Source organism: Ovis canadensis, chromosome 15 (genome assembly GCF_042477335.2).
Source record: "Ovis canadensis isolate MfBH-ARS-UI-01 breed Bighorn chromosome 15, ARS-UI_OviCan_v2, whole genome shotgun sequence".
Lineage (NCBI taxonomy): Eukaryota > Metazoa > Chordata > Mammalia > Artiodactyla > Bovidae > Ovis > Ovis canadensis.
In genome coordinates, this window is record NC_091259.1 from 86,635,980 (window position 1) to 86,652,260 (window position 16,281).

The window sequence follows — 16,281 nt, forward strand, 5'->3', positions numbered from 1 at the left end:
CCCTCTCTGAGCATGATGTTCAGACACAAGGAGGTGGCTGACTATGCACATTGGATTATAACCCTGACTTCTTTGTTCTGAACATGTTGCTCTTGTGCACACCTCGCAAGATTGTGTTTACTTCTTTTGTGGAGTCCAGAAATATTGTTGACTTACTTATATGAAACTTGGGACTTCCCAGGTGGTGCTAGTTGTAAAGAACCCACCTGCCAATGCAGGAGACAAAGAGAGGCAGGTTCGGTTCCTGGTAGGGAAGATTCCCCTGGAGGAGAGCAGGACAACCCACTCCAGTATTCTTGCCTGGAGGATCCCCAATGACAGAGGAGCCTAGTGGGCTATAGTCCATAGGGTTGCCCAGAGTCAGAGATGACTGAAGTAACTTAGCCCAACTTAGCATGCAGGATGCTTCCTGCAGACATGTTGTAATCTATGTGATTAATTCCTCTTGTTGGACATATAGGTTGTTTCTGGCTTTTCATGGGTAAGCTTTTCTAGGAGAGAAGGTCTAAGCCTTGACTTTAGTTATTAGCATTGTGCATTAGTTTTAAACCATATAATTTGAAAAAATCAGATAAATAATATGTGCAATAACAGGAATTGATGTGCCTGTGTTTTGTATAGTAGACATTTTTCTTAGTAAAATTCCTTGGATGAAATGACAACTTAACTCAATAATTACTTATCTAAGTAATACTAAACACCATTTTTTGAATATTTAATCTGTGCCAGGTATAAGAAAACCTTTATTTTATCTCTGCTGACTTTGACAACTATACTAAGATAGAGTTATCATTATCCCACTTTCTAGATAAAAGGAGCTGAGGCTCCAAGTGCTTCAGCAAGCCCCTCAGGACATTCCTAGTAAGTGGTGGAGCCCAGATGCAAACCACACCTGTTTCATTTTCAAATTTGTACTCTTAATCATTAGACTGGACACATCAAAAAGTTTTAGAATGACTGACCACATGAATGAATGAGTGAATGAATGAATGAGTGACCCTTGGTATGGAACAAGCTACCTTCGTATCATTATGTACTTTTCATGAGAAGGATGGACACTTGGAGAAGAGTTTCTATGTAAATAAGGAAAGATGCCCCCTCTGGGCAGGTGCAGCTACGGTCCAGGGCTTGTGCACAGAGATCATATTTGGTGCACATTTGCCTTTCAGGGCACCACCTGCAAACACTTTTTAGGCTGTAAAGAGAGCGCATCTGACCTCAGGTTCTCTGACTAGAGTCTCGCCGTTTCCCCACCACATACTCCTCTGTTCCCAAAGAGCTGGCAGCAAACAATCAGGATTTCTAAGCAGGTGGTAAACAGGAAATGTTAAGCACACCTCTGAGTCTATGGACGTGTGATACAAATAACAATATCTATGGTTTAATGAAAAGGGTGTCTGGCATTATGCTAAACACTTTACAAGCTTTAGTCTCATTTACTAATTAGATGGGTAAGGTCATTCCCATTATGCAGATGATGAAGCTGAGTTCCAGAGCATTTCAGGGAATTTCCCAGGCTTATCTAACCAGTATACCACACCTCAGGCTCCATGGACTCTGAGTGGCCATGGAATACCGCGGTTGTCAGAATTCTCCTGGCACCCTTCCATCTTCTCTAGCCATCATCCACTGGGGACTTTCCTCTGAACATTCTGGATCTGCCTTCTAAAAGTCTAGGGTACATGACTGACCATGCTCAGGGTGTTCATCCTTAAGGCACTAATCCTGAGGTGTCATGGGTATTTTCCCACAGGTTCTGATTGTTTCTATTTTATTAATCAATTCTTCCTTGTTGACTAGAATTGGATGCAGAATCGTGGTCTTTCTCTAACTTCTGGGAGATAAAAACTCACCAGCAAATTGCAAATTCATCAGCTGACCTGCTTTCTGCAAGCTACATCTACCAGTTATATTCAAAGTGGTGGAAGGTACATATTTTTCTAACACATCCTCTGAGCTGATTCTGTGACTTGTGTTAGAAAAGCATCGTCCATATTTTCTTTGTGTTGTGGAGATGAGATCTGTGGTATTTTTCCCTCTTTTTTTGCCACTTTATTTTTTTTTTTAAATTGAAGTAGAATTGCTTTACAGAATTTTGTGGTTTTCTGCTATTCGTCAACAAGTATTTTTCCCCTTTATTTTTGTTAATTTTTCTCTCAATTCTTACACAAATGCCTGTCACTTGGCTTCTTCTATCTTCAGCTCTCTGGCTTCCTAGGGTTTTCCTGACACATGTGAGACTCCCATCATGGACTACAACAAGCTCATGCACACTTTCCCAGGAAATGGTTGAGCTTTGCTTTGAAAATATCAGATCAGACTGGAGTGGTGGAGATGTGGAAGGGTCTGTTCCTAAAGGCATTCCTCTGACTACAGAATCAAGACAAGAAGACGGTAGAAGACCCTGATTAGACAGAGAAGTTGAGACATTTGGAGAAAATGAGAATTGGGGAAAGAAGATGTTGCTAGTGTCAAAACCCAAAATCTTTCTTACTTTGCGAACTTGCCGTATGCTTGTGTATTCTGTTTTTATCAGTCAGGTAACACTCACAGAGCAGAGCTTCATGAATCAATATTTTTAGTCCTATGCTTTGAAACCAGTTGGAAAAATTATATACTAACATGAAAACAATAAGGGTAACATAAAAATAATCTGTTTAAATTTCTACTTGATAATATGCTAATTTTCTGATCTTGAATTAGTTTATTTAACACCTTTTATTCTCCATTTCTTTGTGTGTATAATGTGGATAAAAAGTTCCTAATTGGGCTAAAACCAACTTTCTTATAGAATATTTTAGAAGGGATTCCTAAATATATTTAAGGATTGAGAAACCTTCTTCTTCAATATTAAATGGAAATTTTATTTTTAAGATCAGCTATAAAGGGCTTTATGGTAAAAAACCTATCTAATTTTAAAATTTGTCGCTGTTATTTGTGGACTGTGAGATACATTATTTTCATGTGTTAGCATCAGTTTTTTTCATCTTTAATATGGGAATACCATTCACTTTCCTTATGATGAGGTTTAAGTGAGGCCATGCCTTTGAATGTGTGTATGGTATCTTAGGGCTTCCCAAGTGGTGCTGATGATAAAGAACACTCCTGCCATTGCTGGAGAGGTAAGAGATACAGGTTTGATCCCTGGGTCAGGAAGATCCCCTGGAAAAGAACACGGCAACGCACTTCAGCATTCATGCCTGGAGAATCCCAAGGACAGAGGTGCCAGGTGGGATGTGGTCCATAGGGTCGCAAAGAGTTGAATGTGGCTGTACAGATGTGAGAGTTGGACTGTGAAGAAAGCTGAGGGCCAAAGAATTGATGCTTTTGAACTGTGGTGCTGGAGAAGACTCTTGAGAGTCCCTTGGACTGCAAGGAGATCCAACCAGTCCATTCTAAACGAGATCAGTCCTGGGTGTTCTTTGGAAGGACTGATGCTAAAGCTAAAACTCCACTACTTTGGGCACCTCATGTGAAGAGTTGGCTCATTGGAAAAGACTGATGCTGGGAGGGATTGGGGGCAGGAAGAGAAGGGGATGACAGAGGATGAGATGGCTGGATGGCATCATGGCCTTGATGGACATGAGTTTGAGTGAACTCCATAAGTTGGTGATGGACAAGGAGGCCTGGCATGCTGCAATTCATGGGGTCGCAAAGAGTCAGACATGACTGAGTGGCTGAACTGAACTGAAAGCTACTTAACATACATGATGTTAGGCATCCATTGAAAGTCCATTTTTTTTCAGCTATTTTGGTGGAGGAGAGTCATGAGGAAAACCTGTGAAGGAAAGCGGTTAAGACTAAAAGTTAAGAAAGATAAGTGTTTTGAATCTGAGATCTGCTGGCTTGGTGAACTTGAGTCAGTCACTTAACCACTCTGATTTCAGTTACTTCTTCCATAAAAGTGGGCTGTATCACCTGTATCCCACTGAATGAACTGCACGACTCAAAAGAACTCTACAAAGTCTGAAAGCCTGTGTCACTGTACGCTTCAAACACCCCTCAACATTCTGATGCTTGCCAGATGGACTGCTGTCTACTCCACGCACTCCAGTTGTAGGAGTCTGAGAAATTTCTACTTGGGTGAAGACGTTTTTCCCAGATTTTGCTCACCTATTTGTAATTTCCTTCTTATAAGACAATAACTACATTTCAAAAGCAAACAAATAAAACAAAAAAACATAATGCCAAGAACAAAAACCAAAACCTGCAATACACATAGTATCTACTGTCAGCATCTGAGCCCACCCCAAACCTAGTGCAAATAATAGCTAGACCTTGAGGCTTAATTAGCTTTCAAGTTTTTGCTGGATAGGAATCCTAGAAAATTGGTTTGGGAGGAGATGAGTGATCATGGAGCTTGAACACGTACTTGAAATGGTTTTGGAAAGACAGCCAAGGTCCCAGCCACCCAGCAGCTGGAACAGAGAGAGAGGGGGCAGGCTCTGAGCACCTTACCGTGGCATCTTCCCCAGCGTAGTAGTTGAAGACCTTCCGCCCACCGGGATGCCTGTCCACCCAGGCAGTAACATCGTAGACTTTGCGATTGATCACCAGCCACTGATCAGTCTTCTGATTGTGTCTCTGGATCTCCTGCCAGGTGTACCTGTTGAGGCTCTTTCTGGGCAAGTCGCACTTTGCATTTGCCTCCTGCCTTGCAGAGAGCTTGGCTTTCCCACTTGCTCCTGGTTTCCCGTTTGCCTGATGCTTTGCACCTAGGTCCAGCTGGTTCTCATCTATGAGGCTCCCATTGCTCTCAGGCTTATCTTCAAACTCCATTGTCTTTGTACTTTTAGAATTTCTGGCTTGACACCTGGAATTTCTAATTCTCACCTGATTGAACTACAGAATGACCTTTTCCCTCTCCTGTGAAGTAAGAAGCCTACACAGAAAACTGTTTAGCCTACTTGTCTCTTGGCAAACCTGATGGTGAGCTCCTTCCCAGCCTCTCACTTCTCTGTCCTTTGTCTTTTTTGTCCTGATGAAGACTGTACTGCCTTTCCCCACACTCCAGAATGTTGGTCTACCTTTCTCTCTTCTCTCTCTCTGCTGGCTGATCTTTTAGCAGAGTTCTTATTTATCATTAAGTGTCCCTTAGTCAAGAGCTGGAGCCAATCACAGCCCAGAGGATGGTGTGGCCTGACACCTGGGAGGAGGGGCTGGGCTCCTTCTTTGCTGACTGTCTGCACTGGCATCATGCTGGGTCAGGCTCATTAGCTCTCCCCCATTGAAAGGAAGAATTGTTTTAATTCAACACATGAGCAGAAGCTTGCAAAACCTCTAGGAGGCTATGAACGCCTCCTGGAATTGGGAAATGTTCTTTCATTGTTGTTGTTAAGATTGGAAATTTTCCTTTTCTTCTGCTTTTCTCAGATTACTTAAAAAATTTTTTTAAAAAAATTTGAACTGAAGGATAATTGCTTTACAGAATTTTATGGCTCTGTCATACATCAACAAGAATCAGCCACAGGTACGACCATATCCTTTGTGTCTCCCTCCCCATCCCACCCTTTCAGACTGTCATGGAACCCCTGTTTGAATTCCCTCAGTCATACAGCAAATTGTTCTTTTGACAGCTTTTATTTCTCCCTAAGGGTTTTAAATTTCTGAAAAAAGCATTTTTGACTTTAAATGTTTGTAACACCCTATTAAGTTTACATTGGTTTACAACATTATATAAATTTCAGGTGTGGGAAATTATAATTCAACTTCTGAAGCAGTACAGCATGCTCACCACCAAAAGTTTTATTTTCCATCAGTCGCCATGCAGTTGACCTTTACCCATTCTACCATCCTCCCCGCACTCCCACTCGAGGAGCCACTGCACTGTGTGTTTGTTTTAAACATTTCACGTTTGTATCCAGAAAGGAGTGAAGTCATATGGTAGCTGCTTTCTCTGCTTGTTTTTTCTCACTTAGTATAATATTTTCAAGAACGTGAAGTTGCTCAGTGGTGTCCAAGTCTTTGCAACCCCATGGACTGTAGCCTACCAGGGTCCTCTGTCCATGGGATTTTCCAGGCAAGAATACTGGAGTGGGTCGCCGTCCCTTCTCCAGGGGATCTTCCCAATCCAGGGACTGAACCTGGGTCTCCCCTGAATTGTGGGCAGATATTTTGCCATCTGAGCCACCAGGGAAGCCGGTCCCTATTTCCAAAAGTGTGAAGATTTCATCTTTCAATCTTTAATTATCTTTTGATGATTTCTGATCATTTTTGTCTGTTTTGTTTTCTTTGCTTTCTTCTTCAGTTGGCACTCTGCTTTGGTTTGATTTATTTATTTATTTTAGCTCTTTAAAAAATGTTTGATTTCTTTTCTGGTTTCTTTAGTTCTCTTGTGTTTTGTTAGTTTTTGGTTCTGTTTTCGTTTCTTTTGTGTATATGTTACTTTGTTCTTGTTTCTATTTACAATTTGAGGTTTTGCCTTTTCTTTCCTTTTTCCTTTTCTTTAATCCTCTTTGTGGTTTTCATTTGCATTTCCCTGATGACTAATGATGTTGAGCATCTTTTCATATATCTGTTGGCCACCTGCATGTCTTCTTTGGAAAAATGTCTGTTCATTTCTTCTGCCCATATTTTAACTGGGTTGTTTGTTTTTTGGAGGTTGAGTTGTATGAGCCGTTTATGTTGTTTGGATCCCTTTTTGCTCTTATCATTTACCAATGTTTCCTTCCATTCAGTAAGTTGTCCTTTTTGTTCTGTTGGTGGTTTCCTTTGCTGTGGAAACCTTTTACGTAGGCCCCGTTTGTTTATTTTTAGTTATTTATTTATTTTATTTTTTGCTGTGCTTGGTCTTCATTGCCTAGCACGGGCTTTCTCTAGTTGCAGTGATCAAGGGATGCTCATTGTTGAAGTGGCTTCTCTTGCTGTGCATTATGGACTCTAGGCACACAGGCTTTGGCAGCTGTCTTGTTGGTCCTAGGGTGTAGGCTCAGTAGTTGTGGTGTAGCTGTGGCTTAGTTATTCCATGGCATGTGGGATCCTCTTGGACAAGGGATTGAATCTGTGTCTGTGGCATCGGCAGGCAAATCCCTAACTGCTAGAGCACCAGGGAAGTCTCCTATGTGTTCAGTTTTTCTTTAATGCTGTTCAGTTGCTCAGTCATGTCCACCTCTTTGTGACCCCATGGACTGCAGCACACCAGGCTTCCCTGTCCTTTGATGTCACCCAGAGCTTGCTCAAACTCATGTCCATTGTACATGTGTACATGTATGCTCACCCAAGTTCATGCCCAAGTGTAAGAAGAATGAAAGCGGAGAAGCCAGTTAAGGAGCTCTTGCAGTACTCTGAGGGAGAGGTGATGATGGATTGCACATGAGGAGTGGCAGTTAAAGTGGAAAATTTGTGCAAATGAACTTATTCTTTAAGATTCTTCTCTGATATATTGCTTTTCTAACAAGGAAAAAAGTTGAATTTTTAAAAGCCAAATCTTTAGTCCATGTAGCTATTTCCTCATACTGCAACAATACCCAATGATTAATCCCATCAGAACCCTCATTAGGTTGAATCACATATACTTGCTGTGTTTTAAACGTCAAGCCAATCAAATATAATTAGTGTCTTATGGCTCAGTGTAAGAGACAAAATTCATCTGAACATGCTCATGTTGAGCACCTATTTTGTGCCGGCCTTGTGCTGGTTCCTACAATGTTGTATGTGTTCATTTTAATCACCTGAGTTTCACCCAGGGACACTTACTAAGGATCATGACCTTTATATCTGCATTCTAACCACCTAGACAGTGACTGGCAAATTTTAATAGAAAGAGCCCTATTTGTACAGAAGAAGCAAGGTTGGGGTCCTTGGCAAAGCTAGAAATAAAAGAATCCACAAAGATAGTGGTTTGGGGATGGATTTTTCTGGCTCAAAATGACAATGTCCTCATGGTTGGTAATTGAAGAGATAAAGGATTGGCAGGAATAGAAATAATTCTCTAACTCTTACTAAAACCTAAGGGAACATTGGTCTCATCTCTTGAGCCAAAGTCTTAAGAATACACAGGAAATAATTCTAAAGTTGGAATTTAGCTGTCTCTGTGGTGTGGAGTTGTGTTTTTGAGATTGGTTCGTGCTTTGGAATATTATTCTGAAAGAATGAAGTTGGATTCTCGTTTATGGGCTCCATGGTGGGGACTGGGCTGAATGACAGAGCCAGTAGAAATCTTTTATGACACCAAGTAGAATTGGTAATTCTTGGTGGGAGTATATGATTATGTAAAAACAGCATGTGGTTTTTTGAAGAAAGGAATTTCCTCAGCTAAGCCTATGGCATCTACCATGACCTTATCAGCAACCTAATGTACGTGATCTTTGAACTTACTCCTTGGCACCTGGACCATATCCGAATCACAATATTTGTGGTATGATGATAAACGAAATGGGCTCTCCTCTCACAAGTAAAAGAGAAACCCCCAGGAACAGCACATTTGTTTGAAATAATGGTGATGATGATTTGACAGTGGTAACAATAAGAAAACGTTTATTAAGCACCAAGGATGTGCCAGCAGTATTCTAATCCCTTCACGTGCATTAGAAAAGTTAATCCTCACAACAATCCTATGGGCAAGCACTAAATGCTTTAGTAACTTGCTCTTATTTTCACAGCTCACAGTGGCAGGACAGGCAAATCACTTTCACAATGACTAGTCTTCTAGCCATAGTTACACTTCTCAGCCATGAAACTTCCTTCTGCTGCACAAAAACCTTTGTTTCTACAGTATACTTTGTTTGGGAACCTTCTCACTTTACCTGGCCAGGACAACGTCTATATAGCCATTAAGACTCATTTAAGGAAGCATGTGAAGATATCTTTAAGTCTCTTGTGTTTTCTTAGTACTTAGAATATTTCGCTAAACACGAATGTTCATTATGTGCCTGTTTGCCTTAACTGCTAATCTCTACACAATTCTTGATTCTTTTTATCTTTTGGACCGGGTCAATGTATAATAAGTGTTTTATGAGTGAATAATGAAAGAATGACTGTAAGAGCTTAATTATTTGAGCAGAGCCAAAATTCAGACAGTAAGCAGCTCAAATGAATTGTCCTCAGAGAAGCGCTGTTGAAATGTATTTAATTGTCTATCCATCATCTCTTTCTAATAGAATTGCCCCAGCCTCTGATGATGTAGTTCAATTGGAGCAACTCTGTCTCTGTAATGTGACCCTTCTCCTCTAAGCCACAGAGGATGATTCAGGAGAGCTACTCAGCTCCAGCTGAGCCAGAGAACTTCTTTTGGAATCAGCTATTATCTTGAGTGGAGGATATGTAATGTTAAGAGCTATTGACCACAGTTGCTCTCCACGACTTGGACCAGGAAGCCCAAAGGCTTATCTGTAGCAAGTGCAAAAAGTGAGATTTAAAAAAGTCAAGATATAAATTCAGGAAAATTTCCTGGATAGATCTCTTGTAGTATTCTAGTGACTGAGAGCAATAGGCTCCATGAGAAAATAATCATTTTTATTGTGCCCACTATCATATTCTCACGTCTAGCAGAATAGGTATTTAATAATTATTTGTTTAATGAATAAATAGGCAGGGTCCTATAAAGATGAAATACCTGGAGGAAGGAAAAGGGCAGCAGGTCTAGTTCTTATATCTCATGTAGGATTAGAATTGATTGCCATAGTTGATGCCATCATTTGAACTTAGAATCTTATGTTCTAAAAAATGTTGCAAAAATTTACTTGGGTGGACTAGATAATTATGAGTTACCTGGAAAGCTTTAGTACATGTTGAATTCTGGGTATCAGCCTGTGGAAATTCTGATCCAGTTAGTTCAAGACGGGGTTTCCAGATTCTGCATTTTCTAAGTCTCCCAGATGATTTTACTGAACAAATAGGTTTTCAGAGTTTCTTGAATTGCCACACCCGATGGTTCATTCATCCCCCAGTTCTAGTACTAGACTCTTTGCTCCATTAAGAGTGCTTCAGATAACATCAATCTGCCGTTCATCAGGGACTGCTGATGAAAGGATCGAATGGATGTAAGAACAGCACAAACTGATTGCTCTGCTTTTACAATTTCCTGGTGAAAAATCAGTTACCACCATCCTTCAACGAAGAAAACAATTCTTATTTTTGGCTCAGAAATTTAACGTACCATCTAATCAGAATGTAAGACAAACCCCGCTTTTACATGTGAAGGCACGAATCAGTATATGACAAGGCCAAAGAATGTGGGTTTTTAAAAAAACCTCTTTTCATCATTGTAGGCTGGCCTCACTTATCCCGACACTTTCTGTTTGCTTTCCACAGACTTAGTTTTATTCAAGATAAACTGGAAGCTGAAACTCTGCCCATAAACATAAATTGCACCTTTGTGAATTGTGAATGGGTCTGTAATTAGATATTTTGAGAGTCATGGTGCTGGTGGTTGCCTATTCAAAAAGGTGGTGCCTAAACTGTAATAAAGCAAATATTAATCAAGGCATCTGGGTTTTAACCCTCATTATTAATTGTTGTTGTTGTTGTTCACTCAGTCACGTCCAACTCTTTGTGACCCCACTGACTGCAGCACCCCAGGCTTCCTGTCCTTCACTATCTCTTGGAGTTTGCTCCAACTCATGTCCATTGTGACAGTGATGCCATCCAACCATCTCATCCTCTGTCATCCCCTTCTCCTCCTGCCTTCCATCTCTCCCAGCATCAGGGTCTTTTCCAGTGAGTCAGCTTTTCACATCAGGTGGCCAGAGTATCGGAGCTTCAACTTCAGCATTAGTCTTTCCAATGAATATTCAGGGCTGATTTCCTTTAGGATTGATTGGTTTGATCTCTTTGCTGTACCAGGGACTCTCAAGAGGCTTCTCTAAAACCACAGTTCAAAAACATCAATTCTTTGGTGCTCAACCTTCTTTATGGTCCAGCTCTCACATCCATACATGACTACTGGCAAAATCATAGTTTGACTATATGGACCTTTGTTGGCAAAGTAATGTCTCTGCTTTTGAAGACACTGTCTAGGTTTGTCATAGCTATTCTTTCAAGGAACAAGTATCTATTTCTTTTGAGGATGCAGTCATCATTTGCAGTGATTTTGGAGCCCAAGAAAATAAAATCTGTCACTGTTTCTACTTTTTCCTCCTCTGTTTACCATGAAGTGATGAAACTGTATGCCATGATCTTCATTTTTGAATGTTGAATTTTAAGCCAGCTTTTTCACTCTCTCACTTTCATCAAGAGGCTCTTTAGTTCCTCTTCTCTTTCTGCGATTAGAATGATATCCTCTGCATGCATGAGGTTGTTATTTCTCCTGGCAATCTTAATTCTGGCTTGTCATTCATCCAGCCTGGCATTTTACATGATATTCTCTGCAGAGAAGAGAAATAAGCAGGGTGAAAATAAACAGCCGTGATGTACTTTTTCCTATTTTGAACCAGCGCATTTCTCCATCCCGTTCTGTTATTTCTTGTCCTACATACAGGAAGCAGGTAAAATGGTCTAGTATTCCCATCTCTTTAAGAATTACCCACAGTTGTGATCCACACTGTCAAAGGCTTCAGTGTAGTCAATGAAGCAGAAGTAGATGTTTTTCTGGAATTCCCTTGCTTTATCTATGATCCAACAGCTTTTGATAATTTGATCTCTATTTCCTCTGCCTTTTCTAAATCCAGCTTGCACATTTGGTCCTTCTTGGTTCGCATACTGCTGAAGACTTGCTGGAAGGATTTCGTGCATTACCTTGCTAGCTTGGGAAATGAGTGCAACTGCACGGTAGTTTGAACATTGCTGATTAGCTGGATGCATTGCACAACCATTTTTCTTTCTGGGGTCTCCATGTCCTTATCTCACATTGAGTGATGCATTAATGTTGTTCTCAAGGACTCAGGGATCCCAAAGAATACTGACATAAATCAAAAGCTATTTTTTTGGCTGATCATTGAACATTGCATCAGATAATATCTGAGATTTCTTCCGGCCCTTAGATAAAAAGAAGCCCTGTCTGTTTTCCTTGCTCTGGTAAAGTTGGGTCTTCACTGTTCTCCCTTAACCATAGACAAAGTGTACTTATGATTCTGCTCTATTGCATATGGGATTAAATCCTCAGATAATATGAGATTTCATAATAAATACTTGTCTCTGTTATATATGGGATTAAATCTCCAGATAAAATGAGATTTCATAATAAATACGTATATCTGTTATATATCAGATTAAATCTTCAGATAATATGACATTTCATAATAAATATTTATCTCCTGTAGACCTATGTGCCAATCATCCTGCTCGGCCTTCTTAGAGGATAGGCAGGAAAGGCAGGGTGTGTGATCTCTGCTCACAGTGTTTTCCCATCTGCCCCCCTCTTAGACTTTCTGCACTCCTGTTAAGGTCTATGTGTGACGTCACAAAGAAGTCACCACGCCCAGGTTAGTCCCCACCATCCTGCCTTTCCAGGGTACTCCTGCTCATTCTTCAGAGTTCGGTTGAAGCACACGCTTCTGCTGCCTCGTGCTCAGTCTCGATGGAGCTGAAGCTCCTCGTTTGTGCCCCGCTATCCCTTCCCGCAGTGAGGTCGCCGCTTTGGTCACGTCTTGTTTGTGTTGCCGTCACCTTGGTTGTCTCTCTCCTCCTCTAGATCAGCGATGGTTTGAAGGCAGGGAGCATGCCTTTCTCACGTCTGCATTTTTCAAAGCAGGCACTAACTAGTGTTCAGTACGTGCTTACAGAGAGAATGACTGGTTCAGTGGAAAGCTAAGACCCAGCATTGTGCACGCTCTACTCTGTCATGTATACTTTCTGTGACGGAGATGAAGGGGGTGAGTGCAAGTCCCACTCAAACTAACCCCCCAGCTCCTATCTCACCTTAGCAGTGCCAAGCCTTGTGACTGATGTCAGTGTTATCCCTGATTGTTCTTTCTCACCTGATAAGGAGTGTCCTTAGGTCTTTAATGCTAGGTGCACTCATTTATCTTTTGATGTGCTGTTAACATTCTTGCATCATTTACATAATCTTTAAGTCTGATGATAATTGCAAAGTCTGCTAAGTAAATTCTCATGAAGGGCAAAAGGTGATTTCTGACGGCCTAACAAACTCTTCAGGTGACAAACTAAAGACCCAAACTGTGGTTTTCTCAGAAGCATTTGCTGTTTCAAGTGCCAGATTCATGCCTTTGCATTCAGCACTGCAGTTGACCTTCTGATTCTCATAGTTGTTTTTACCTTTTATTGCATAACTGCTGTGTTTCAAAATGTTAATTGCAATTTCTCAGTCAGTGTCAACAGTTGATCCTTAGCCCCACTGCAGATGAGTTTCAGAATAGATATGAACAGCTCAAAGTAACATAGCTGGAAAGTGACTCAACTACTGTTTGAACTTGGTTATGGCTGGCTTCATAGCTGAAGCTCTTTCTGTTTTGACACAGTGTTATTCCACTATGACTAATTTTGTTACATAGCAGTTTATTGTCAACCTGTATCCTAATGACCCTCCAACTTTCCCCCTGAGTTTGAGCAGAGCCATTAGATATTTCATAAAGGAATCTTTCTTCAATTGTGACATCTATGGGAAACAAAACAAAACAAAATTAAAAAAACAAGGAAAAGTAGAACTACCAAATTAACCATTAATTTTACTCCTGGGTATATACCCAAGGAAAACAAAACCACTAATTCCAAAACAATATATGCACCGGAATGCTCACTGCAGCATTGTTTATAATTGCCAAGCTATAGATGCAACCTATATGCCCATCCATAGATAGATGAATAGATGAAAATGTAGCATATGGGGAAGTTGTATAATCATAGTCTCAGTTTCAGTACTTGTGCTTAGTCTGTTTATATTTTCTGTTTCAGCATGCTTCAGTCTTGGGAGATTGTTCATTTCTAAGAATTTGTCCAGTTTTTCTAGGTTGTCCATTTTATTGGCATGTTGTTTGTAGTTGCTTGCAATAGTCTCTTATGATTCTTCTTATTTCTAGGGTGTCTGTCGTAACTTCCTTTTCATTTATCTCTTCATCAGTTTGAGCCCACTTCCTTTTTTTCTTGATGAGTCTGGCTAGAGGTTTATCAACTTTGTTTATCTTCTGAAAGAACCACTTCTAGTTTCACTGAGTTTTTTTTTTCTATCATTTTCTTCCTTTCTATTTCATTTATTTTTGCCCTGATCTTTTTGGTTTCTTCCCTTCTGCTACTTTGAGTTTTGCTTGTTCTTTCTCTAGTCCTTTAAGTATGATGTCAGGCTTTCTCAGGTCTGTGATTTCCCTTCCTTTCTGAGGTGAGACTGTATCGCTGCAGGTTTTCCTCTTAGAACTGCTTTTCTGCATCCTATACGTTTTGGATGACTGTGCTTTCATTTTCATTTGTCTCCAAGTGTTGTTTGATTTTCTGTTTTATTTCTTCTGTGATCCACTAGTTGTTTAGTAGCATGTTATTTAGCCTCCACCTGCTTTACAATTTTTTTTTTTCCCCTCTAGTAGTTGATATCTAATCTCATAGTATTGTGATTGGGGCAGATGCGTGATGTGATTTTGATTTTCTTAAATTTACTGAGGTTTGCTTTGTGGCCCAGCATGTGGTGAATCTTGGAGGATGTTCCCTTGTGCACATGAGAAGAATGTGTATTCTGCTACTTTTGGGTGGAATGCTCTATAAGTATCAATTACATCTATCTGGCTTAACAAGCTACTTAAGTTGTGTGTTTCCTTATTTGTTTTCTGGATGATCTGTCTATTAATGTGTTACTGTCATTTTCCCTTCTCCTTTTCTGGCTGTATTTGACTTATGTATTGGGATGCTCTTATGGTGGGTATGTATATGTTTACAATTATTGTATCTTCTTCTTGGGTTGATCACTTGATCATTATGTAGTGTCCTTCTTTGTCTTTTTTAATGGTCTTTATTCTAACGTCTATTTTGTCTCATGTGAGTATTGCCACTGCACCTTTCCTTTGATTCACATGTGCATGGACTCCCCTTTTCCATTTCTTCACTTTCAGTCTGTATTTGTCCCTAGGCCTGAAGCGGATCTCTTAAAGACAACGTGTATATAGGTCTTGTGTTTTTATCCATTCAGCCAGTCTGTGTCTTTAGGTTGGAGCAGTTAATCTATTTATGTTTAAAGTAATTATTGATATCCGTGTTCTTATTGCCATTTTTGGTAATTGTTTTGGATTTGTTTCTGTAGGACTTTCCCCCTCCTTTCCTCTTTTCCCCTCTTCTCTTGTGATTTGATGGCTAACTTTAGTGTCATGTTTGAGTTCCTTTTTCTTTATTTGTGTGTGTATCTGTTGTATTGGGTTGGCCAAAGTGTTCATTTGGATTTGTCTGAAGACCTGAATGAACTCTTTGGCCTACCCAATAGATTTTTGGTTTCAGGTTACCGTGAGGTTTTGATATAGCAGTCTATATGTAAACAAGGTTGCTTCAAGTTGTTGGTCTTTTAATTCTAAGTGCATTTCCAATATACTGCGTTTCTGCTCTCCTCTATCACAGTTGCTGCTTTTCTTATTATATTTGTGTGCAAATGATTTCACACCTTTCCAGTAGTCATGCAGAAATGCGGAGTTGGGCCATAGTGTAGGTTGAGCATCGACGAACTGATGTTTTCAAACTGTGGTGTTGGAGAAGACTCTTGAGAGTCCCTTGGACATCAAGGAAATCAAACCAGTCAGTCCTAAAGGAAATCAACTCATTGGAGGGGAATGGAGAGGAAATTCTTAAGGAAATCCCTCATTGGAAGGACTGATACTGAAGCCTAAACTCCAATACTTTGGCCACCTGATGGAAAGAGCCAAGTCGTTGGAAAAGACCCTGGTGCTGGGAAAGATTGAGGGCAGGAGAAGAAGGGGGAACAGAGGATAAGATGGTTGGATGGCATCATTGACTCAATGAACAGGAGTTTGAGCAAACTCCGACAGATAGTGAAGACAGGGAAGCCTGGCATTCTGCAGTCCACGAGGTCACAAAGAATCAGGCACAACTTGGCAACTAAACAATGGCAACAACTCTATGTTTGTGTTTACTGGGGAGCTTTTTCATTTGTAATTTTCTTGTTTCTGTTTTTGTGTGTGTGTGTGTGTGTGTGTGTGTGTGTGTGTATGTGTGTGCTTAGAGAAGTTCCTTTAACATTTGTTTGCAAAGCTGTTCTGGTGGTGCTGAATTGCCTTGGCTGTTGCTTGTCTGTAAATCTTTTGATTTCTCCATCAAACTTGAATGTGAGCCTTGCTGGTTAGAGTATTCTTTGTTCTAGGGCCTTTCATTTCATTATTTTAATATGTCATGCCACTCCCTTTCACCTAGAGTTTCTGCTGATAAATCAGCTGATAATCTTATGGAGTTTCCCTTGTA

At 40.3% G+C, this 16,281-nt stretch overlaps 1 protein-coding gene across 1 annotated transcript in view; it reads right to left on the minus strand.

Annotated features, from left to right (window-relative positions):
• LOC138420215 (fatty acid desaturase 2-like protein FADS2B) overlaps positions 1 to 4,779 on the minus strand; it is a 41,350-nt gene extending 36,571 nt beyond the window's left edge. Inside the window, exon 1 of the mRNA XM_069553344.1 lies at positions 4,459 to 4,779. Within this exon, the coding sequence (XP_069409445.1) occupies positions 4,459 to 4,779 (321 nt within the window). The remainder of the gene's footprint in view (positions 1 to 4,458) is intronic.
• Between the last annotated feature and the right edge of the window lie 11,502 nt (positions 4,780 to 16,281).